General features: G+C 41.0%; 2 protein-coding genes across 3 annotated transcripts; both read left to right on the top strand.

The window, feature by feature from the left end:
* On the top strand, nt 1-625 carry LOC122669429 (histone H2AX-like). Its single transcript, XM_043866187.1, has 2 exons — nt 1-279; nt 389-625. The coding sequence occupies exons 1-2, from the start codon at nt 82-84 to the stop codon at nt 608-610; spliced, it is 420 nt and encodes a 139-aa protein (XP_043722122.1). The 5' UTR covers nt 1-81; the 3' UTR covers nt 611-625.
* A 5712-nt stretch (nt 626-6337) lies between these two features.
* LOC122669428 (histone H2AX-like) lies at nt 6338-24995 on the top strand. 2 transcript variants are annotated; one of them, XM_043866186.1, is made up of 4 exons: nt 6338-6594; nt 6691-6917; nt 7425-7432; nt 9097-9107. In XM_043866186.1, exons 1-2 carry the CDS (start codon nt 6397-6399, stop codon nt 6910-6912), a joined length of 420 nt encoding a protein of 139 aa, XP_043722121.1. In that variant the 5' UTR covers nt 6338-6396; the 3' UTR covers nt 6913-6917; nt 7425-7432; nt 9097-9107. The 2 variants fall into 2 exon arrangements, with proteins under 2 accessions (XP_043722121.1, XP_043722120.1); XM_043866185.1 differs by lacking the exons at nt 7425-7432; nt 9097-9107 and adding exons at nt 14578-14589; nt 24985-24995 and having other exon boundaries at nt 6339-6594; nt 6691-6933.

Raw genomic sequence — 24995 nt, 5'->3', positions numbered from 1 at the left:
CTCGCTGGTGCGAATTCTAGGGTTAGGGTTTGGTTGAACTGTACAAGTTGTCCAAAATTCCGATCGAATAAAGACGCAGAGATGAGTTCGACGGCTTCAACCAAGGGTGGGCGGGGTAAGTCTAAATCGTCCAAATCGGTGTCGAGGTCAAGTAAGGCGGGATTGCAGTTCCCCGTCGGAAGGATCGCTAGGTTTTTAAAGGCTGGAAAATACGCTCAGCGTGTTGGTGCGGGTGCTCCGGTCTATCTCTCCGCCGTCCTTGAGTATCTTGCTGCTGAGGTCAGTGTTGGATTGATCTATCCGCGTTCGTTTTTCAGTGTTTTTCTTTTTTCGTTGTCTTGTTGAATTGGAAATCTGAGGATTTGTTGTTTTTTTCTTGATTTGTTAGGTTTTGGAATTAGCTGGAAATGCTGCGAGAGATAATAAGAAGAACCGTATTGTTCCGAGGCACATTCAGCTTGCAGTGAGGAATGATGAAGAATTGAGTAAACTTCTGGGAGCTGTGACCATCGCAAATGGAGGGGTTTTGCCGAACATCCATCAGACTCTATTGCCGAAGAAGGCTGGGAAAGGGAAGGGTGAGATTGGATCTGCGTCTCAGGAGTTCTAAGATATTATCTCTAACCTTTGATGCTATGTAACATAAACCCCCTTTCTTTCTTCGTTTACTTCTATTTCCTCTTCACTTTTGTGAACGCTGTTGGAGGAAAAAAATGTTATTTTCCCCCTGTACAATTATGGTGTGGAATTGAAATGTTAGGGTTTATTGCTATTGATCCCAGAGTGTTTATGAAAGACTGGTTGGGCACAGATTGTGGTTGGTTGTTCCTTAATTAAACCCTTTTTATGTTGCACCAAAAATAAATTTAAACCCTAATTGTGTTAACTTCGCTTTGTTCTTCATCCATTTGAGATTGAAATTTAAACTTAGCACCCCATCAGTGACTGTACTTTGCACACGACATTTTAAACAAAAAAGAAACTAAGATTCGGTTCATGGTTTTAGTAATCCAAATCGAAATTAAGTGGGAATTGGGGAGGGTTATAATGTATGTAGTTTTTAACCTGAAGATTTGAACCTAAAACCAGTAGGTTTCAATTGAGCAATTTCTCTATTCCTTTTGGTTGTTAAGAAATGAAAAGAAAAGAAAAACAAACCTAATAAGACAACCTATGTTGATACAATGATTGATTTACTTGTCTATTTTTCTTTTCTTTTCTATCCATTTCTTACCAACCAAATATAGCTTAAAGAAAAAGAAAAGCAAGAGAAGGAAATGGAAGTGTAGTTTAAGGCTGGATCAGTAAATGTCTCCTACAATGCTAGAGTGGATAATAGCACTAATTAGCACCATAGAGGGGATGGGTGAAAACCTCCTCTCATGCCACACCAGTGGGGGAAGTGAAGAATATGGATTTAGGCTTTCCTTGGTATGATTTGTATTTGTATTTATCTTATGAATTTTTATTTTTGTAGATGTTTGGTATAGTTTATAATATTGATTTATATTTTAGACAAATTAGGAAAAATAAAAAATCATAAATAGGTCTGGACCTATTTGTGATTTGTGATTACAAATCATTTTTTTCTTATTTTTAAGTTTATCAGGTTTTTTTAAACCCTCAAATCTCAAATCTCAAATCCTGTCTTTCTCTCGCCCTCGTGTTTGTGAAGGCGAAACCTCTTGTTGTGCTCTCGGTTGCTTGCGAACTGAAAGTGCTATTCATTGCTCATCATCCTGAGTGAAGGTAAGCTCTCCCTCTCTCTCTCTCACCTTGTTCTGGAGATCATATCTTGTTCTATTCGTTCCATTTGTGAGATGAGAAGTGCATTTGCAACCCTAGATACTTGATAGGAAGACATCCCTCTTCAATGCTGAGAATATTTACATAAAAGAATCCTTCAACTGCCTTCAATTGCTGATTTGTATTAGCGAAGAACACCCTAGACTTGGTCGAGTTAAACTGGAGCCCTGCAACAATGTGAAAACGTGATACTATCTTCTTTAATTTGTCAGAGCGTACTTGGAATTGGTTGCCGAAGAATGACGTGAGCAAATCGTAGGCAATGGGAAGGAATAACCTTGTTGGGTTGCCGTACGAGCCTAGTTTGTGTGCAAGACACAAATTGCAAATCAAATTAGAGAAACTTGTCAAAATTGATGATAACAAAATATTTAAACTCATTTCAAGTTTTGCAGACGTGTGACAAAGTGATGGTTTTCTTTTTCAATTGTTATGTGTATGATTGTTTGCACATCCGTATAATTTGCCATAACGTTCTCATGGTACTGACAAAATTATTTCTCTTTGTACTTCATGATATGTGTTTGTAAAAGGCCTCAGGATCCTTTGTTCAAATATTTTATAGATTCTAATAAAAGTTTTAGGGTTATATAATATATGGCAGAGAATTCCTTGAAAGGTATTGAAACCCTTGTATTAGTGTGGGGGCAAATGGGAGCGCTCGCGGAAGCATCAATGGGGTGGATTTTCACCTTTCATGGGGGTGCGGTGATAATTTTGTGTCCTTGTGTGTTTGGGCACAAGGGTCACGCTGTCTTGCAAAGTTCTTTTTCCCATAACATATTACGTACATAGGCATACCAAACCTATTTCTAATTATATAATAGATTGTACAAATTGTAACCAAATGATTATAATTTGTAGATCATAATTTATTGTCACAAATGATTTTTTAAAAATAGATAATAAATACAAATATAAATCATACCAAAGAGACCCTTAGTTCATGATATTGGTCATCATTATGTTTTGTCCTTAAAATTTTGATATCTTTTCTTTTTTACTATTTTGCACTTAATATTTTTGTTATGTCCAAAACCGATTTTGATTTGATACAGATTCCTAAATTCATGGTGAAGAATGGTATCATCAAGATACAAATTTCTATTTACATGGTTATGAAATGAGAGAGAAATAATAAAAAAAAAAACATTACATTTGTAATTTTGTAGTATATGAAGAGTCGTTGACATTTATTTATTTTTCTATAATCTATATTTTAAAATGGCACAATCTTTTTAAATGGCTCTAAAGAACTGACATAGGACAAATTAAATAGGACCTTATTTTGTGGACAAATAGTTCCTTAAGTTTCTTCACATGTCCAGTACAATCCAATAGGAGTTGCCAAGTGGCAAATTGGGGCTATTAAAAATTCTATGGGAGCATGTACACTTAGAGTACCATAGGTATGGCCTATGCATAGACATACATGAGAGGATATTTAGTTTGATTTTAGTATAAAATTTGACATGTGACTCCAATACATCTTTGTTTTTCAACCATCACACATGCCATATCCTTTACGATGTGTCTCAAAATGGTAGACTATTTAGGAAACCCCTAAAATCAAGGTTGTGTAATCGCATTATTTCCATAATACAAGTTTGCTTTGTCAAACTTGCCATGGTACAACTTACAAGTATAATTGTACAAGTATGTCGTTTGTTTTTTTTTTTTGGGGAAAATTATAAAAAAACACCCCTGTAGTTTGAAAAAATTACACCAATTCCTCTTAAAATTACATCCACCTCTTCTTTGAAAGGGGTAGGCATAATTTTAAGGGGGATCGATGTAATTTTTTCAAACTACAAAGATGATAAACATAATTTTCTCTTTTGGTAAACTTACAAGTATAAGCGTGTCAATTATGAATTTTCTTACACCACCTGACTATGAAATCCATTGTTTAAAAATAATATTAGGAATGTCAAGGTGATGTAGCAATTTTAACCATTTGATTGATGGTGGTGCACTTGAACAATTATTTATCAAATTTTAGAGCTAAGGTCAATCATATACCCTCTTTACCCCCCAAAAAAAAATAAAAAAAATAAAAAATCAATCATATACCCTCATACTTTGGCATTTTCTTTCTATTTTCTATCATCCATTTGTTTCAATTATTTCTTTCAAAATGAAAAAACAAAAAACTCATTTACAATGTCCCACCTTAAAAAGGGCTTACTTTTAGTGTGCTACATGGATAGATGAAATTGCTATTTCAACTGTTGGATATAGATGACATGGTTTCGCTTAGCCATTTGGTAAATTTCAAACTCAAATTCAATCAAACCCTCAATGTATATCTATATACACTTATAGTACTTGCACCACTATGGTGCATTCTCCCATAGTTTTGGACTTTTCAAAAACATGTTTTGTCACTTGAAAACTTCATTTGGGTTGTGGTATATGTGACTAGGGACCCTTGTGGTCAATTCATCCACAAAATTTGGACTTCAATTCGTTGTGCTACATAGCAAATATTTGGGTCATGCTTCAAGAATTCACCTTTTTTCAAAAATAAGATACTAGCTTAAAGGAGCAGGTTTTAAGAATGAGATTGTCCATAGAAAATATGAGGATTTCCTACTTAAATTTGTTGATAGGTGGAGTTGAAAGTCCTCATAATTGATAAATCCAAGACTACTAGAAGGGTCCATGTCAATACTTAGATTACCAAAAAAAAATTACTTAGACTACCAAGAGGGTGTATGCCAAGAAATGGTGGGTATATGATTGACCGAGAGTGTGAAATTCGACAAGTGCATGATCAAGACCATTCATAAGATATTCAATAGTTGGAATTACCAAATTATCCTTTGATGTGGTATGAGCAACCCATAAATATCAAGTGGATATGTACCTTCATTTAAGTTTGGAGAAAGTTTCTCACCACTAAGGTGAAGAGAGAATCTTTATCATCCAAGTTAATTTGACATTATGCTTGGACTAGTGGAATAATGAAGGGAAAATTACATGATTAGTTACTTTTGGGTTTTCATTTACAAAACTGTCTACTTTATGTTTGAGTTAACAAAAATAGACAAAAACAAGTTAAGGTTTACAAAACTGGACAAAATAGTGTCTCTCCCTCCCTAACTTACTTTTTTAGATATTTTTATCCCTGCCATTGTCTTCTCGCCCATGCATCTTGACCTTTTGCCTTATTTTGTCACAATGATTGCAAAAACATGTTAACTCAGTAGTTGAGCCGGTTCAAATGCTTTGGGACAAGCAATTATGTGGATTGAGAAGGTTCAAACTAAATCTGCACTGAAACTAAATACAGTACATTTGCCCATTGGTTTAGGGTCCATAGTAGCGCCCAATGTGATTAGGGTTGCCATAATAGGTAAGGGTGTTTATCAGTTTGATTTTGATTCATTACTTAAATAGGTATACACCAAAACCAAATCTAAAAGTATTATGAAAATTTCATATCACTATTCGGTTTTGTTTTGAACTTAACTCCATAAGTTCTATAATAGCATTGAGGATTTTTTTTATTTTTTTTTGGGTACAAGCATTGAGGATGATAAAATTTACAAAATGATTATGATACTTTGAAACTTTAAAGGTTTTAACTATAATTAACATATTCAACAACATATAAAAATACAGTACATCTGCCCATTGGTTTAGGGTCCATAGTAGCGCCCAATGTGATTAGGGTTTGCCATCATAGGTAAGGGTGTTTATCGGTTTGATTTTGATTTATTACTGAAATAGGTATAAACCAAAACCAAATCTAAAAGTATTATGAAAATTTTCATATCACTATTCGGTTTTGTTTTGAACTTAATTCCATAACTTCTATAATAGCATTGAGGATTATTTTTTATTTTTTTTGGTACAAGCATTGAGGATGATAAAATTTACAAATTGATTATGATACTTTGAAACTTTAAAGGTTTTAACTATAATTAACATATTCAACAACATACAAAAATACATTACAAATCAAATTTTCAAAATCAAAGAATTTGATATATGTAATGGTTTTAGATTGATCGTTGAACGTTTGGTTCAATTTTATTCGATTTATTATTTTGCGACTTGTTTGATTTCTATTCAATTTAATATTTTATTTTGAATTATTGGTTTCTTATTAGTAAACTTAGAATCGATAATTTTATGGGTAACAATCGAACTTTACGTATTAATAATTGAAAGTAACCAAAACTGAATAAGTTAACTTTTATTCTGTTCAACTTTAAACGATTGGTTTGAATTTGATTTCAATTCACTTTTGACACCCTTCTAGGGCAAATGCATGTAGTAACTAGAGGCCAGAGGGGGCCATCCCAGCCCAAGAACCAGTTCTTTCATAGCCGGGTTTGTTCATTTCTTTTTTGAGCAAAAAAAAAAAAAAAACGAAGTATTTTCCACTGTGGCAATCCGTGTGCTCCTTGACGGACAAATTAGAAGTAAAGTACCATTCCTCCAACCCTCTTTTGCGTGCCCTATATAAATCAGAAATTCTCCCTCCATCTGAACTGTATTCGTGTGTGGGAAAGAGGAAGAGAAATGTATACTCCTATCCTGTAGCAGTTTGTGCCAATTGCTATTCGAAATACAGAAACGATGAGCTCCACAGCGTCAACAAAGGGTGGCAGAGGGAAGCCCAAATCCTCAAAATCGGTATCCAGATCTCATAAGGCTGGTCTGCAATTCCCCGTAGGAAGGATCGCCAGATTCCTCAAAGCTGGAAAGTATGCCGAGCGTGTTGGTGCCGGTGCGCCGGTCTATCTGTCTGCGGTCCTTGAATACCTCGCGGCTGAGGTATGTGAACAATTAGGTTTTCTTTTTGTTTTTGTGTGATTTCTATGAATCTGAGTGGATTGATCTAATGTTTAAATATGTTCATCTTTTTATCAGGTTCTTGAGCTTGCTGGAAACGCTGCAAGAGATAACAAAAAGAATCGTATTGTTCCGAGGCATATACAACTCGCAGTGAGAAATGATGAGGAATTGAGCAAGCTTCTGGGCACTGTTACCATCGCCAACGGAGGTGTTTTGCCCAATATTCATCAAACTTTGTTGCCGAAGAAGATTGGGAAGGGCAAAGGCGAGGCTGGATCTGCATCACAAGAGTTTTAGTTTTTGTGTTTTGTCTCTTTTTCCCCCCAAAAGAGAACATTTTTTCCTTGTATTACTTGTTGAATTTGAAATATCTCTCATCCCAAGGGAATCCTAACAAGGGTTATAATTTTTGTTTACGTTCTATTGTGTATAACTGCTGCATTCGCAATGTTAAAGGAAATGTTCCATTTTTCCGATCAACTGTCTTGTCAAGTTTTAGTTTTTTTTTTTTTCTGATAAAACTGTCAAGTTTTTGTAACCTTAGTGTTTATTGCCGTTCTTTGTTTTTTTCCACTTGCGCTGAACAAATGGTTGCAGTAAAGTCGATTAAAACTGTAGCCACCCGCTGTTGGAATTTCATTTGTCCATCTTCTAAATCATTATCAATTAGTCGACGATTGCGGTTTAGTTTTCTTATTTTTTCTTCCAAGCAATACTATTTTGTGGTTGAAAGTGGTGGAGAACTCCCGATTCACGTATTTGGTAAAACATTCGAAATTGATAGTGAGTGCCAACTGTGCTGCCTGCAGGCTTGCTTGTTTGTGGGAGATTGATCTTCTGGGGAAAGAAGAGTTGGGGTGTTTAGGACTGTAGGTTCTTTTCAACCTTGGTCGCAGAAAGGTTAGCGCTCTCTCATTAATGATTTTCAGGAAAAGCATGGTGCTCTCCCTGGCTTTGGTGCAGCGAGGCAAGTCGTTTGGTTTTTCACCTCTGCACTTTCTGAATGATTGAGGCCATTTATTTTGTATTTTCCTGTTATGAGTATATGGGAGTATTTTGTTATCATAGTTTTGGAAGGATTTATTGGCAGTATGTGTTTCTGGATAGAGTGCAAATATATTTTCTAGTTCCCAGTGAATGTTCCATTGAGATTAGGGATCTGGACATTTATTTCAAGCATCGATCATTTTGATGAAATTTGGACATCAATCTTTTGGGTGAAGGTATATGTGTGTGCAGGTTTCTAGGATTACATTCATGGAGATGGAAGATGAAGCATTGAGTTTCATTCTTATTCTGCTTAAATTTTAGTCCCAAAATATGGCACATGAGCAAGAAGTGGGCTCCTTGGGGAAGTTGATTCTTATTAAACTATTAGGGCAAAGAATTCAAGAAGTTTCAGTAATCTAAGTTATGCTGCTCCTTGTCATTGGTAGGTTATGTCATGGAAGTGAGTTTGGCTGTGGTTTTCCATAGAATTTTCAATGTTATTTTCCTTGCATTCCAATTTGATTCATGTTGTAAATCACAAAGATTGGGGGGCACTGATAAGTTAATTTTCAGGAGTTTTTAAGTTTATCTCTAGTCTGTAGTTTAAGTAGGGACTCTTGTGAGGAAGTGTGGCATGATTTGCACAATGATTATAGTAACCATATTCATTCTCCATGACTCTGTTAACTTTGTTTTGCTCCTCTGCTCTAATTTTCTTTACGTTGAAGAAAAAGATCCTGACATATCTAACAAGAAGTTTCAGGAATATATGTTGTTTATACTTTATGCAAGTTTTGTGGTGCAGATTCCCCAAAAACCCTACAGTTTGGATGAACTGATTGAATGGCATATATAATTGGTCTCTTCTATTGCCTGTGGACGCAACACTGGGGTTCAATAGAAAGAGGTCTTTAGTTTGCTGCTGCTTTAGGATGGCTTTCTTCAAGGGCGGCTTTTGGATTTACCCAACAACAAAATCTGTGTCTCTGGGTTTCCTGTTTCTATGGTCATTAGATACAGTTAGTTCCTTTGAATTTATAAATCGGTTACTTTTGCCATGTCTTAAATCACTTCTTATTTGTATTATCTTCATGATCATGGAATTTATCCTATATTATCATTCTAAATCATGACTTAAGGATGATTCCTTTTCCCCCTAAATTTATTTTCTCGTGTTCTTAAAAACAAATTATTATCCTCCGCTGAACTGCAAGTAACTTGGGTAGGAATAGGAACCTCCTTCCCTGCCACTGTAAATATCATTTGGATGTGAGTTTGTATGTTGTGATATGTCATGAAGCAAATCAAAGCATAGATGCCAGTTGCCCTTATCTTAATATGCTTGGTGAATGCTTTAGGCTCCTAGCTTCTAAACTTCAAGGCAGGGATTGAGCATTCTGTTTGTCCAATGTGGTTACTTTTCCAGTGTTCCCTCTAAGTGGGTGAGCCCTATTGCAACCTGTTGGTTGTGGGTTCAAAACTTGGAAACAGCCTCTCCTGTAAAGCAGGGGGTAAAGCTGCGTACATTTGCCCCTCCCAGACCTTGCAGTAGTGGGAACCTTGTGCACCGGGACACACTTTTTTTGTGAGATCACTGGCCAATGTAATGGGGAAAGTTTTGAAGGTGGACAGCCCCACTCCATGGTTCTTGAGAATGAATGCTGCAAGGGAGACAAACCTTTCATTAGCTGGGAATGTCACACAACAATGTGGCTCAATGAACCTGCTGCTTGTTAACAATCATCCATCTCAAAATCCAATTCTAAGACTACTCTCATTTTATGAATGCATTGTTTCTTGGTTGTCCAACATTGTGTGTCATTTACACCAACCTTCCCCCCCTCCAAAAAGAAATAAAGACAAAGGCAAGCTCCAGAAGAGCATGGTTGGACATATGGCTGTCTTGTAAAACTTTCTCTCAAGTACTGCCAATTTTTTTTAATGATATTTTCTGGTTATGCAGCATTCTAGGATACCTTTCACTTTATCCACTCTCTTTAATCAGTTGGGCAACAACCTTTTCAATCTCCCCTTGTATCCTTCTTGTTGACCAATTTTGACACTGTTAATGGAGCATCTTGAGGTATCTTTTGACTGTCAATCTAATTGCTTATTCTTCACTTGTGTTTTACTCCAATTTTTACTAAACACTCTCCATATGAAGCTTGAATCACTGTCTGAAAAGTTTTTTTCACCTTGGCAAGTTTTGAATGAATTGGTGCTTTGCTGAAGATATGTAAGTTTTGCTGTATGCAGGCAAAACTCTATCGGTATGTGAACAAAAAGCAATGCTAAGACTCCCTCATGGAAACCATGGTGCCAATAAACCACAGCATTAGTCTATAAATGAAGTTACAAGAAGGAAAAGTTAAAATTATAAAGCACCAGAGAACTTAGTGGAACTGTAGGACTTGCAAGCCCTGAGGAGTTTTGTGCTTGCACTATTTGGATTATGACCTTGGAATTAGTTCTCTATTGATGTTCAGATGTTTCAGTTGAGAAAATGGATTTTTGCGTTTTCCCTTGGGCTCCATTTGGTTGCTAGGGAAATAAGGGACGGACTGAAAAATCAAATCAATACAAAAGTGGAAACTTTTGTAATAATTACCTCATATGATAATGTAACTAACTCCAAAACCTACCATATTCGTTTATATATCATGTTGCTTTGCAATAGAATTCCTTTGATTTTGAAAAGTAAAATAAATTTTACATCTGAAAAATATATTTACTATATATGGTCAGAGTTTTAGGTAAGTTACACAATCATCATTAGGAAACGTTTCCTTTTCTTTTCAAAAGTGATTTCACTTTCCTTTGCTTGCAACTAAATGGAGCCTTGGAGTTGAGCATGATCTGATTTCATGTAATGTGAGGGCTGTGACAATTTTATCTTACAAAGACCTACTTGATATCGGCCTTCTTCCAAAAATTTTCGTTGTGCTTTCCCTTAGTTGATGTATTCTAATAAATTAAAGGGGAAAGGAACTACATGATGCCAGTGTGCAGATTCCTGTGCACGTTCTCTCACATCTCACCCATGGACCTCACACACTCTCTCCTCATTAAATTCCTGCCTCCTATTGGATGATTCATAACCCTCCCCCCCCTCCCCCTCATTGGTGCAAAACTGCACCCTGGCATCGTAGCAAATCCTCCCCCTAAATCAAATTAAGATTTAATGAACTGAAAACAACCACAAGACAGAATTGTAGTGAACTAGCTTTAGAAAGCTAAATGGCAGAGCCGATGGGGATAAAATTTTGACTTATAAGCTAGTCTTAACTTGGTGATCTTGTATCTAAAATATCATAGAGATCCAATGGTTTGAGAAATAATGGAGGTGGACAGAAATTAAAAACTTCGTGAAAATCGAAAATAGAAAATAGAAAGTTACTAGAACATGAAGAACTCCCAAACCACAGATCTGATGGTGCTGCAACTTTGGACAGATGTATTCCTAAGAGGGAAGAACATCATATCCAAGTAACGTTTGATTGACCGTTAGGTAATATAGGAAAGGCTGGAATCTTTAAGAGAATATTGAGAACACAAGTGGACAGAAACTGAAATGTATGAACAGAAACTTAGAAATAAGATTAGTAGAACAAGGGGAGGATATAAACCAAGGGAAAAAGATTGCTTCACTGCTCTTGTACACATTCTTTTATACCTTTATCACATAATAAATAGTGGGCCCACACTGACATTTTTTCTCCTATTCTGACCATGTTGGCCCGTGTGAATGATACCATTTTCCAGCCCCTTATTGGCGTAGTATGCAGATGCCTTCTTACACTGCCCTTGTAGGAAACCCTCCCCCATAAACCAAAACAAAACCAAGAGATTGGAAGCAAAGGTGTAGGAATCGAACACAGTAGAAGAGGGTTTCAGATTACTTTGATTAACACCCACACACTCACCTTGTAGCTTGCTGAAACTTGAGAACAAGATGGAGAGAAGAGAGGGGAAAGAAAGGGGATATGACCTTGGTTTCACCACCAAGGCCTATGGAAGGCTTTACCACCTAGTGTCGCTGATGATTCACCACAGTAGCATGCATATCACAAAAGAACACAAATTTTCTTCAAAGCCAAAAATCATTGGGAGGGTCTCCTTTCCCTTGTATTTATAAAATTAAAAGCATGTAGTACAAAAAAAGTAAGTCTTAGCTGCCAATCAACTTACAACTTAATAAAATAGCAACTCCCTTGAAGTTCTAGCTGCTATAACACACAAAAAAAAAGGAAAGAGAGGAAACCAAAATAGAAACTACTAAGTTGAAAATGACTAAACAACTAAATTTATTACAAAAATAGAAACTAACTACTTAATCCTGTATAAGACCTAAATCCCTAATATCTGTGCTTATAGATTTGGCCTATTATAACAGAAAACTCAAAAATACTAAGCCCATGCCCCATTTAGCCTATTGGGCACTCAAACTAAACCTAAAACCAAACTTGAACCATAGTGTCGGTTGGACCCAAAAAACTAAACTAAGTCCAATACAATAGGCACATCTTCTCTTCTTGTTGGAATTCTGCATTTTTTTGGCAGAAGATGAAAATTCATGAGGAATATTTTTGGGCATTCGTGCATGAAATGAAGTATTAATACTGATTATAGACTGTTGTTAGCTAGACATATTTGAGAAACTTACAACACTTTATCAAGCTCTTGCAAATTCTTCTGCATCATTTATTGGCCGGGGGGGGGGGGGGTGTTCTCTACGTCAAATAAAACATAATAGAATCATCTGATTTTAATTACGTATGTAAAATGTTTTTCAGAACTGGTTGCTCGAGATAACCAGTAGATAGGTACTGGAGGAAAAGTCTGACTCATTCTGCAATTATTTGCAATGGCTACTGGAGGGAAAGTGTGACTCAGATGCTGGAGTTATTTGCAATGAAGACCACTGACCATACTAGAAGAGTGCTATGATGCAAGTTGGAAGCCTTTGAAGAGACAAGGGGAAGGCAACAAGAGAAGTGGGTAGGGTGTGAGTGAAAAAAATGAACACTTGTCATTTAACAGATAATGTTGCTTCCAAGAAGCAGGATTATTCTACCAGGTCGAGGTTTTGTTTAATGGAGTTGAGTTTGTGATATTTGTTCCTCTTAATGTCATGAATTTGAGCTCTGAGACAACAAATGTATATAATCCTCAATACTTATCCTAGTGTGGTAATCTATATACTATGATATAGAAGCTTGAACCCACCTGGAAAAACTAGTAAAGGCTTGTAAATGCAATTGCTACAGTATCTATATTTAGTTATTATCAAGGACATGGAGATGACATGCATTATAATAAAAAAGAGAGGGATGTGTAGATAAGTTGCTAATGTTTTGTGCATGATGCGGTCTTGCCTTCCATCACTCATGAACGGTTTTGTCTGTCCTTTTAGTGACGCCAAAGGAGAGGATGTATGTTCTTTACATTGTTGATGTGGTGGACAAAATTATTCTGAAGGCTTTATGACCACCAATGTGAGATACATTTTTATATGATTCAAGTGGAACAGTAATATACTAATATATCCTGATGATCTTAGCCTTAAATGAGCTAATTGGTCAGGGAAAGCTGTTGTCTTGTCATTCCACTCTATTTTAGGGTAATAGCTTCACTTGGGGTATGCATGGTCAATATTTCATTCGGAATCTCTATTTATTTCCTTAAGGCTGCTTCACTTGGTGCATGTTTGCTCAAAATTTCATTCACAATCTCAATTTCTTTCCTTGGGGCTTTCTTCACCCATTAAAGTTTTTCAAAATACACCATGACACTTAATTTTACTGGTCTTATTGCTGGCCTAATTTACACACTCATTTTTGGCTTATATATGAGTAGAATTTTACAGAATTGCATAACAACAAATTCCTTGTACTGTTGTGGTTTCTCAAATGGTGTTATTTCTCTATGTTTGTGTGTGCATGGGCCACATGCATGTGAACCTGCTTGTGCAGAGCATTTGTTGAAGAATCTACACATTTGCTTTGGCAAATCTCTTCTGGGCCTCTGGGGTGTAGTTTTGGGTCTGGGTGTGGACATCAATTATTGTGGTCTTAGATAAATATGATACTTTGGATTTTATGATTGTTTCATGCTTATGCTTCTTCCATAATCTGTTACTGGAGTGTTGTGAGGTTATGTAGCTTTTTCACTTCTTTAACATTTGTCCATTGACGATGGATCACTCAAGAGATTCCTAAAAGGTGGTTCAAACTCTTTTTCCTTGATGAATTCTAGATGCTTAACAACTTCTTGTTTTGTTGGTCTCTTTTAATGGAGGAATTGGCAGTTTGGTTCTTGATACAATTGGTCACATACTAGGTTCAAAGTATCATAATAGGGTCATTCAAGTAAGATATGCACCAATTAATTGCCTTTTAGTTTGCTAATATTCTTATTGAACTAATTTATTGGTATGGAACCCTAGTAAATGATACCTCTTGCTTTGTAAATGTAAAGAACATCCTGCCTGAGATATACTTTGATGAGTTTGAACCCATCTGAGAAACTGTGAACTGACAGCATAAACTGGGTTGTCTTCTCTTTTGGCGTTATGTAGTTTTCTTATTATCTTGAACTTGCTTTTGCATATGAGTATATTATATAATAATGGAAAAACCTTGATCTTTTACATACTGTCATGTGTATGATATTCTTTCTCATGAATTAACCATTGCATGATATTTTATGCAAGCATGAAGCTGGCCACTTGTTGATAGCTCTAAGGAAAGAAGGCTCCCTCAATGTTCAGGCAGGGACAAATTTTGTGGAATTTTTAGTTTCTTGAAGAAGTAAGCTGATAATCTGCTGATTTATATGTTGCTTCTTATCTAGGGCTTTGTATTATGTGTGATACTTGAACTCTCTGTGTGTGTTTATGTTTGTGCTGCTGCTGCTGATATAACTATTTTGAGTTTGATGCGATGATGAGCATATTCAAGAGCTGCTCTTGACATTTTTTTTCTTCTTCTGATGAACAAATGTAAAGAAACAACAAACAATAAAAGCAGGAGAACGAACAAATTACTGCCTAGTTGTGCATCTCACCTGGCTATTGTCCGTAATTTTATGACAAAACCTGTTTCTCATATTTAATTGCATAAAACATGGATCTTGGATGATCTGCATTTTGATTTCCTTAACTCCAGTGCAAGAAACCTGAACCTCCCCTCCTCCATGATCATCATTTGATGGATATCTGCCACTATATTCATGATCTTCTACATGCCTGCTAATTTCTGGTTGATTCTTTCCATTAAAATCTTGGAAACTCCAACCATCCAGAGGTGTCTATTAGCAAGTGATAGGCTATTGGCATATGTTTTGTTCCCATCTATGGATGATAGATAAATTTATTTGGTGACTAGGGAAGTTTTCCCTCGTTGGAATAGAAAACAGTTGATGTTTGCTTAATTGTATCAGTATGATTGCTTTCCTCTGCTTTGTTGTTGCTCCTGTATCATGTAGGTAAATACTGAGAAATTATCTTCATAGGTGAGATCTCATTCTACTTGAGTTATGCTGATGAAATTAGGGTGGCATCGTACCTCACATATACTGCTCTAGAAGCACAAAAGGATGAGTTTCAATTTCCAGTTTCCGAATCCTTTATGCGTCTAAGTGCCATAGATGTCCTGTAATGATGTTAACAGACTAATACCAAATCTGTTTGGGTAAAAAATTATTGGTACTCATCATTTTAACAACTTTATTGTGCTTGTGGATTTTAAAAATTCTCTTTATGTTGGAATCTAGATATTGTCACATTTTTCTCTTCATGTTGGAATCCTTAATTTTTGAATCATTTAAAATTCCAACTACCGTTCTAGTTTTGTGTCATCATGAAAAGAGGTCAGAGCTAGCTTAGGCCATGTCCATGGGAAGTTCAGTGGGCTTTTGAATTGAAGCCATAGAGCGAGCCATAGATGGTGTTGACATTTAATGGCGAGTGGATGACAAATGACAATTCATTATTATTGATGATGCCAAATGATGAACCCAAATTCTCACCAACCAATCAGGGACCGCCACATGTCCAAACCCAATAAGGAGGACCGGTCCAGGACAAGAACCCAAAAATGAAGAGCCAAATAAGGATTTGACCTAACCCAGCATGGGCACCCGGGGCGCAGATCGTGGGCACGGACCCGGACTCGGGCATGACGTCCCCGACACACGTCATCTCCAAAGCACAAGTTCCTTCGGATCGCCATCAACAAGACAACATCGCCAAGGACTCTAGGCCACCACCTATCGAGTCACGCAGAGTGAACGGACTCATACATCATGAACCTCATCTACCACGTAGATGAGTCTATCCATCAAGATTACTAAGGCAACTTCCAAAGACACCACATCTCTAAGGAAGGCAGCTACCTAGTCTACCAAGGACACTACATCTCTCGGGAAGACAACCAATCAGGATAAGACCTGCCACTCAAGGATTCCATCACCTACGGCAAACATTCTACATCAACTGGGACTCTCCACACCGCCACACACTACTATAAAAGGTAAGGTACACAACCCCATCAGGGGGACATCTTAACTCATCTAGAATACTACTATTCATCTGTTTGCTCAGAGAGATCTAACTTAGGCATCAGAGAGTCTTAGGCCGGAACCACACCGGTTCTCCTTTGTCACCTTAGGGTCTTTTGCAGGTTACGGCATTCGAAGGACCGCTGAGCGATTTCTTGACGCAACAGATTGGCGTCGTCTATGGGAACAACACTAGCCATCACCTCTACTAGCTTGTTTCCATACTTGTTCAACCATGGCACATAGGAAGACCGCTCCCTCCACCAACAATGCCCCGAGAGAGGGGAACGGATCACCTCCTCCAGAGAGTTCATGTCGCAGGGTCAATGACCATGTCTCTCATGAGGAGGAGGTCCCAGAGAACCAGTAGGTTGGGGGAGTCAACCTCAACCCTGAAGCAGCCATGGAAGCCCCCGTGGAGTTAGTACCTGATCCTAGTGCACCAGCCACTGCGGGTCAGATCAACGACCTGTAGCGTCAGATCCTCGATGACCAACGACTCTTCCGTGAATACCTCAAGCAGAAGGCGATGACCCACCGTCGCAGAAGAGAGCAAAGCCCCAGGAGATCACCTCCCAGGGGTGACAAGTCCGAGAGGCATACTAGGCAATAGGGAGAACTCTCCAACATCCAAGGAGAATGGAGGATCTCCCAGCACGATCGGACCGAGGGAGAACACCATCACACCGTTCCGTGGTACCTAACCCTGAAGGGTCCATTCGCAGGTCGATGTTTGATGGTCGACTAGAAGGAAGTCATGTACCAAAGCGAAGCCAGACTTACCGTGAAGGAAGCCCCTCGCGGTCAAGACAAGATTCGTCACGATGTGACCCTTCACCATCTCGCCAACAGTCGAGACCGGAGGGGACTCCTAGGAGAGGACGTGAACGAGCTCACAGTGAACGACCAATAAGGCGTGAGGAACAAGCACGAGATGAAGAGTTAGACAAGAGACTCCGAGAGTTGAACGAGAAACTGGAAGGGTTGAAGAAGCAAACCAAGGGGGAGATACACTCAATCCCTGGGCAATACCCCTTCTCAGAAGAGATCATGTTAGCTTCATTGCCATCTAGGTTCAGGTTACCTACCTTTGAACTCTACAGTGGTACCATTGACCCTAATGACCATATCAACTACTTTAATGGCATGATGACTTTATATGGTGGATCGAACGTGGTATCCTGTCGAGCATTCCCTGCATCCCTCAAGGGTGCAGCAACTTCATGGTTCTCCCGACTACGACCACGGTCGATTGGATCGTTTGCAGAGCTATGCGAAAAGTTCGTGACTCGCTTCCAGAGCAGCGTCAAGCAGAAGAAGACCACGGTCAACCTACTGAATGTGATCCAAAACCCTGGGGAGTCCCTCAGGGAGTATGTCAGCAGGTTCACTAAGGAATCCCTAGAAGTCTGTGACCTAGATGATCAGACCCAGCATGCAGCCCTAGCAGGGGGCATCAGAGACATGGAACTAATCAAGGACTTGGCACGTCATGAGACCAAGACCATGAAAGATCTCCTGGAGCGATGTAATGAGTTCACCAACATGGCCAAAATAGTACAGTCACGGACAAAGGCCATTGAAGGCAAGACCCAAGACAACAAGAGGTCAGCACCAGATGACAGCAAGGAAAATAAAAGATCCAGGACTGAGCGACGACAAGAGAAAGCCGATCGCCCATCGGGAAGAAGTGATTGCTGACCATAGAGAGGTGAGAGGGCAAGCAGCCCAGAGTTCACACCCCTCAACACCACCAGGTCACATATCCTCATGGAGATACAGGACCGTGACCTAATCAAATGGCTACGACCCATGCTGGCAGGACCTGAGAAGCGTAACCCACACAAGTACTGCCTCTTCCACAAGGACTATGGGCATGACACAGAGGAATGCTATCAACTCAAGAGAGAGATAGAAAACCTTGTGAGAGTAGGGAGTCTGAACAAGTACGTGAAGCAGAGACGTGATGGCCGTTCGAGCCAAGGAGATCGAGGACATGACTGAGAAAGAGAACCAAGGAAGGAAGAAAGAAGAGCGGACCAAGATAGGGAGAGAGACTGCACTGATGAAAGAAGAGATGCAGCAGAGCCAAGTGCCACCAAGGGAGCCCCCATCCTCACCATACTTGGAGGGCCGGGGCAAGAGTCTACCAGAAAGGCCAAAGCCCAAGCTAGGTTCGTGGGAGTAGCAGAGAAGCCAAGCAAGATAGCAAAGACCGAGACAGTGATCTCCTTCTCGGATGATGACTTGGAAGGTGTGGGCTTTCCACATGAGGACGCCCTGGTAGTACAGGTGGAGATAGCCAACCAACCCGTGCACAGGGTGCTGATAGATACAGGGGCGTCCGTGGATGTACTCTCACTGGAAGCCTACCGCAAGTTCGCATTCGGAGACGATCAACTCAAGCCAGAGCCCACCTACCTCCATGGATTCTCAGGCACCACAGCCTCCATCAGAGGCACCATAGAGCTGCCCGTCACCTTTGGAGAGCACCCTCGACAGGTGACCATCATGGTAAACTTCATGGTCGTCAGGTCCGTGGTGTCGTTCAATGGCCTCCTAGGGCGACCTTCCCTGATAGCCCTTAGAGGTGTGGTGTCTCCACTCCACCTAAAGATGAGGTTCCCCACTAGCAACGGAGTGGGGGAAGTTCGAGGTGATCAGAAGAAGGCCAGAGAGTGCTACGCCACCTTTGTGAAGAAGAATAATGGCAACACACGGGGGATGGCACTATACATAGAGAACCTGGTCAGTGACCAGAGAGATGAACTAATCGAAACAAAAGGAAGACCAGTGGAGGACCTCATCCCCTGGCCACTCAGCAAAGACGACCCTTCTAAGGTCGTACAGGTTGGCTCATTATTGAGTGATGAGCAGAAAGAAGAACTAGGACACCTCTTGCAGACAAACATAGATGTCTTTGCATGGTCAACTGCAGACATGCCAGGCATACCCAGATCCATAGTAGAGCACTGAATACATGTAGACCCAACCAAGAAGCCAGTCCAACAAAAGAGAAGGAATTTAGCCCTTGATCGATAGGCATCCAGGTCGAGAAGTTGAGCCGAGCAGGGTTCATCAGAGAAGAAAAGTTCCCTACCTGGCTAGCAAACGTGGTCATGGTACCCAAGCCTAACGGGAAGTGGAGGATGTGCATCGACTACACTGCCTTGAACAAGGCATGTCCCAAGGATGAGTACCCACTACTCAGGATCGATCTATTGATCGATGCAACTGTAGGACATGAGATGATGAGTTTCATGGACGCCTACTCCGGCTACAACCAGATCTTCATGCATGAGGATGATGAGTCATACACCGCCTCCCGAACGGACAAGGAGAATTACTGCTACCGTGTCATACTGTTCGGAGTAAAGAATGCAGGGGCCACCTACCAAAGGATGGTCAACAAGATGTTCAAGGAACAGATCGGGTGCAACATGGAGGTGTACTTAGATGACATGCTCGTGAAAAGTGTCTAAGCTCATTAACACCTAGCTAATCTGGAAGAGGTATTTTTTTTTGGTCAAAATCTGGAAGAGGTATTCACCCTGCTGAGAAGGAACCAGATGAAACTCAACCCTGCGAAGTGTGCTTTCGGAGTAACGTCCAAAAAATTCCTGAGGTTCATGGTCTCAGTACGAAGAATAGAGGCCAACCCCTCCAAGATCAAGGCCATCCAAGAGATGGCACCCCTGAGGACAGTCAGGGAAGTACAAAGGTTGAATGGAAGGATCGCCGCCCTATTAAGGTTCGTGTTACGGTTCGGAGATAAATTCCTACCATTCTTCAAGACGTTGAAGAACCTTCGAAGTCCTAAAGACTTTGCATGGATAGAGGAGTGCCAAAAAGCATTTGAAGAGCTGAAGGTGTACCTCGAGAATCCACCATTGCTTGGACGCCCAGAACCCAATGAAGAGTTGCAGACCTACTTGGTAGCGACCCCCGTCGCAGTGAGTGCAATGCTGCTTAAAGAGGAGGGTAAAATCCAGAGGCCCATCTACTATGTAACTCATGTCTTAATTGATGTAGAGACCAAATACACAAGAATAGAGAAGGTAGCATATGCACTAGTGATCGCGGCAAGGAAGCTCAGACCATACTTCCAAGCCCATACCATCACAGTCCTCACCAACCTACCATTGAAGAAGGTACTGCACAAGCTAGACGTCTTTGAACGATTGATTGCCTGGGCGGTCGATTTGGGTGAACACGACATCAAGTTCCAACTCAAGACGGCCATCGAAGGCCAAGCTTTGGCAGACTTTGTAGCTGAGTGTACCCTGCCTGAGAACGAGACAGAAGCATAGGAACCAGAGGAGCAAGATCGAGGATCGTGGGAGATGTTCATGGATGGCTCGAGTAATGCCACCGAAAGTGGAGCTGGTTTCATACTTACCAGCCCCGAAGGATTCCGAATACAGTATGCTCTCCGGTTCACCTTCCCAGCATCCAATAACGAAGTAGAGTACGAAGCACTATTGGCTGGACTCCGTGTGGCCAAAGTCATCCAGGTCACACACTTATCCATCCGGAGTGACTCCCAGCTTGTAGTGAACCAGGTGAACGGAGAGTATGAGGCGAAGGATGAGCGCATGGTGTCATACCTAGCACATGCTCGGGAATTGATCGGGGAGTTCGTGAAGTTCGAGATGGTTCGAGTACCCAGGATCGAGAATGCTACTGCAGATGCACTGTCTAGGCTAGCCAATGATGAACCCAAGAACCTAGCCAGTGCAGTGTATGTGGAAATATTGCATGAACTGGCATACCAGGAGAAGCTGGTCAATGAGATCGAGGAAGGGTCTAGCTGGATGGACCCTATACTCGACTACCTGCAGAACGACGTCTTATCAGAAGACAAGATCAAGGCAAGGAAGATAAGGATGAGAGCTGCAAAGTACACTGTCTTGGACGGAGTACTGTACAAGAGGGGGGCCACGGCACGGCTACTTCGGTGCCTAGGGCCCAAGGGAGCCTAATATGCCCTAGCAAAAGTACATGAGGGGATCTATGGAAGCCACATGGGAGGAAGACATCTAGCCTATAAAATCCTCCGTCAGGGGCTCTACTGGCCAAGAATGCAAGAGGAAGCCATACAGTATATCAAGGCCTGCAAGCAATGTTAGTTGTTCGCCCCAGTACCCCATCTACCCGACACCAAGCTGACATCGATCCTCAACCTCATTCCCTTTGCCATGTGGGGGGTCGACATCTTAGGGGACTTCACGGCAGCATCAGGCAACCGCAAGTACTTGGTGGTTGCCAACGATTACTTCACCAAATGGGTAGAGGCCAAACCATTGGCCAAGATCACAGAGAATGAAATGGAGAAGTTTGTCCGTGATGACATCATCTATAGGTTCGGCGTGCCAAAGATCATAGTCTCCGACAATGGGAAGCAATTCAATAACCCCAAGTTCAGCACTTTCTGTCAGAGCTACAACATTGACCATCGGCCTATTTCGGTAGCCTACCCACAGGCCAATGGTTAGGTGGAGGTCACCAATAGAACCCTGCTGGACGGAATAAAGAAAAGATTGGAAGGAGCCAAAGGGAAGTGGGTCGAAGAATTGCTAAGCGTTCTGTGGACATACCGTACCACAATAAGGATACCCATAGGAGAAAGCTCATTCCTCTTGGCATATGGCACAGAAGCCCTGGCACCAATAGAGGTCCTCGCCATGTCCCACAGAGTACTGCACTTCAATAAAAGAACTTACACAGATGGACTGCGAGCGAACCTAGACTTCCTGGATGAGGTACGAGAGAAGGCACTGCTGAGGAACGTGGCCTACCAACAACGAACAGCCAAGTACTACAATGCCAGGGTACGTGAATGGTTATTCCATCAAGGAGACCTAGTCCTAAGAAGGGCAAGTGCATCACAGCCAAGAAAAGAAGGGAAGCTATCAGCAAATTGGGAAGGACCCTATATAGTTTCCAAGCAAACATGTCCAGGGACATACCGCTTGAAAACTTTGTGGGGCAAGAAGGTAGACCATACCTGGAACTCAGAACACCTGGAGAAGTACTATTAGCAGAAGCAACAGCAGAGCAACACCACCACCAACAATAGTAGCAGTAGCAGTAAATGGCAGTACTGCTTCAAGGATAATTTAAAATTTTAGATGGGGATACATTCGTCTACTCTACCCAGCGGTCGAACACCTCCAAAGCACCAAGGTCCGTTGACCACCAAGGCATTATGCCACCGAGGCTTTATGCCTAAGGCATTATGCCACCGAAGCTTTATGCCTAAGGTGTTATGCCACCGAGGCTTTATGCCTAAGGCATTATGCCACCGAGGCTTTATGCCTAAGGCGTTATGCCACCAAGGTCCATGGACCACCGAGATAAGACATCCCTATGGACCACCAACTACATGGGGTTGCAGAGGTACGAGAACCATCGAAGCAACAAGGATCAAAGGCATGTCATATCAACATCACTAAAAGAAAAGTCAAGTACATATCATCCCGGGAAGACAAAAAGCAAGCATCATAATCCAAAAGTTCTCATCCACAAACTCAACATCAAAAAAGAACATCTATAAAATCATAGGGCATCTGATGGAGGAGCAGCCTCTGATCCAGCAGGAGACGTCATGTCAGCCTCAGCAGGAGGAGAAGTAGAAGCTGGGGATACCACACCAGAAGAACCACCCCCAGAAGCAGTAGCCTGAGCGCTCCTCTTCTGCAGGTTGGAGCGGAAGATGCTAAGATCCGACCTGATGTCCAATGCACAACAACATCCAATCGAAAATACAAGACAGGTCAAACCAGCAGTACATTGAAGGAGGGTACATAAACAAATGCCAAAGAAGTCAAGTATTTTACCAGGACTCAACTTCCAAAGACACAAGAAGGCCTCAGAATCCAACTGATGGACATCGAGCGGGTGGCATCCCTGACATCGCTGGAGGCAGTCGCACTCATAGTCGCTCAACTCAAGAGGGCGGTTCACCCTCTTGATATCAATAACCTCCCAGGTAGACCGCAAGGCACATCGGGGGACCGTGGCAAAAAAGAAGCGATCCCTCCAGTACTTCACCGAACTGATGATCCCCACCAGAGGATCGAGCGTGGCAAGAGATCCCCTAGGGAGACGACGGGCGAAGTGGTAACACCCACCTTCCCCCTTCTTCAACACATAGAAGTAAGAGAACAAGGGAACAGTGGCAGCACACCCCATTCGGGCGAAGAACACATAGAAGCCCAGTATGACCTGCCAAGAGTTGGGCAACACCTGCCCAGGGGTAAGGCACCAATGCTCCAACACCAGCTCCACAAAGCGGGAGACAGGGAAATGAAGACCATGAACAAAGAAAATGCGGTACAAGCAGACCTCATCTCCTCGATGGGAGTAAGCATGGTCGTCCGGTCCAGGGACATGAAGCACGACCTTAGGGGGTATATGGAGCTCCTGGCGGAGGGACACCAAGTCTGAAGAAGTCAAAATGCTAGCAATATGGGCCAACTTACTCCTAGGGTCGCCGACATAAGTGGAAGCTTTGGAGGCCTGACGACCTCTACTAGGAACGGAATCTCCAGAAGCCTCTTCCCCATCACTAGCAAAGGGGGAAGGTAAGGAAGCAGAAGTATTCGCGGGGGAAGACGACCCCAAAGAAGATGCCTCAATAGATCCTACTCCAATCGAAGTCGGATCAGAAGTCGTCAGAGGAAGACATGAACAGACAAGGAAGACAACGGGTCACTTACTCAAAGAGACGATCTCCCAAAACTTAGCAACCAGGAAGAAGAAGACCAGCCTGCAATCATCAATGCAGGGTCAATCAATCCAAAAAAAAAAGAAAAAGAGAATGTAGATGCTACATGAAAAAGCAAGAAAGGAAGAATAGTACTCACCAAGGACGTCGATCAAAGCCGGGTAGGCGCGGATAGCAATCAGATCAGAGGTGCGGACCGCCTATAGGTGTGGACCTAGGCGCGAATCCCCTACAGGCGCAGATCGACCGAGTAGATGGACCGCGGACCGCCTACGGGCGCTAAGGGTGTCAATTTGGGACCGGAACCGGGAACCGTCCCAATACCATCCCACTAAAACTCGGTACCGGACCGTCCCATTAGTAAATGGGACGGTACTGGTATTTGATTTTGGTACCGAATGATAAATGGAACGGGACAATTCTGGGACGGGATTCCCAACGGTACCAGTACCGAAATACCAATTAGGTACCGGATGGTACCGAAACTACTAGTACTGTTTAAAAAGAAAGGGTATATAAGATCTTTTAAAAAAAAAAAAGAAAGGGTATAAGAATTACGATTCATTAGGGTTTCACTAATTGCCTTTTGAATACGAAGAGGAACAACAGGTCAACAGCCGTAGCTTGAAGTCTCTCCTCACAGAACCTACTACAGTGCTACTCCCTCCTCCCTTGACCAACTACATCTACTAGGTTCTTCCTTTTTGCACTTCGTACTTTGTACCATACTACCATGTGACATGTGTGATAAATAGAGTTTTGTTTGGGAAAATCAAAGAGGAAACACAACGGGATTCTTCCATTTTGTAGGACTTCTCTAGATTTAAAAAAATGAGAAGCTTATTACATATGATCTTAGGGAGTTTGAAAAAGTAAAACTATGATTTCATAATTTAAGTTGCTTTATAAAAAGCAGTAGACAACTTAGATTTCATGATAGTGAAAAAATTCCACCACACTACTAAACCTGCCTTGTTAGAAACAATTAAACTTCTTCTCCATTTTTTTACAGTGTCTAGAACCGTTTAAGAACCGGTATCGTCCTATCCCGCTAGTAATCGGGATTGGGATCTAGGTTTGGTCCCGTTAACTAAATGGGATG

This window comes from Telopea speciosissima, chromosome 7 (assembly GCF_018873765.1).
Source record: "Telopea speciosissima isolate NSW1024214 ecotype Mountain lineage chromosome 7, Tspe_v1, whole genome shotgun sequence".
Classification (NCBI taxonomy): domain Eukaryota; kingdom Viridiplantae; phylum Streptophyta; class Magnoliopsida; order Proteales; family Proteaceae; genus Telopea; species Telopea speciosissima.
This window is presented reverse-complemented; position numbering and strand designations above follow the sequence as displayed.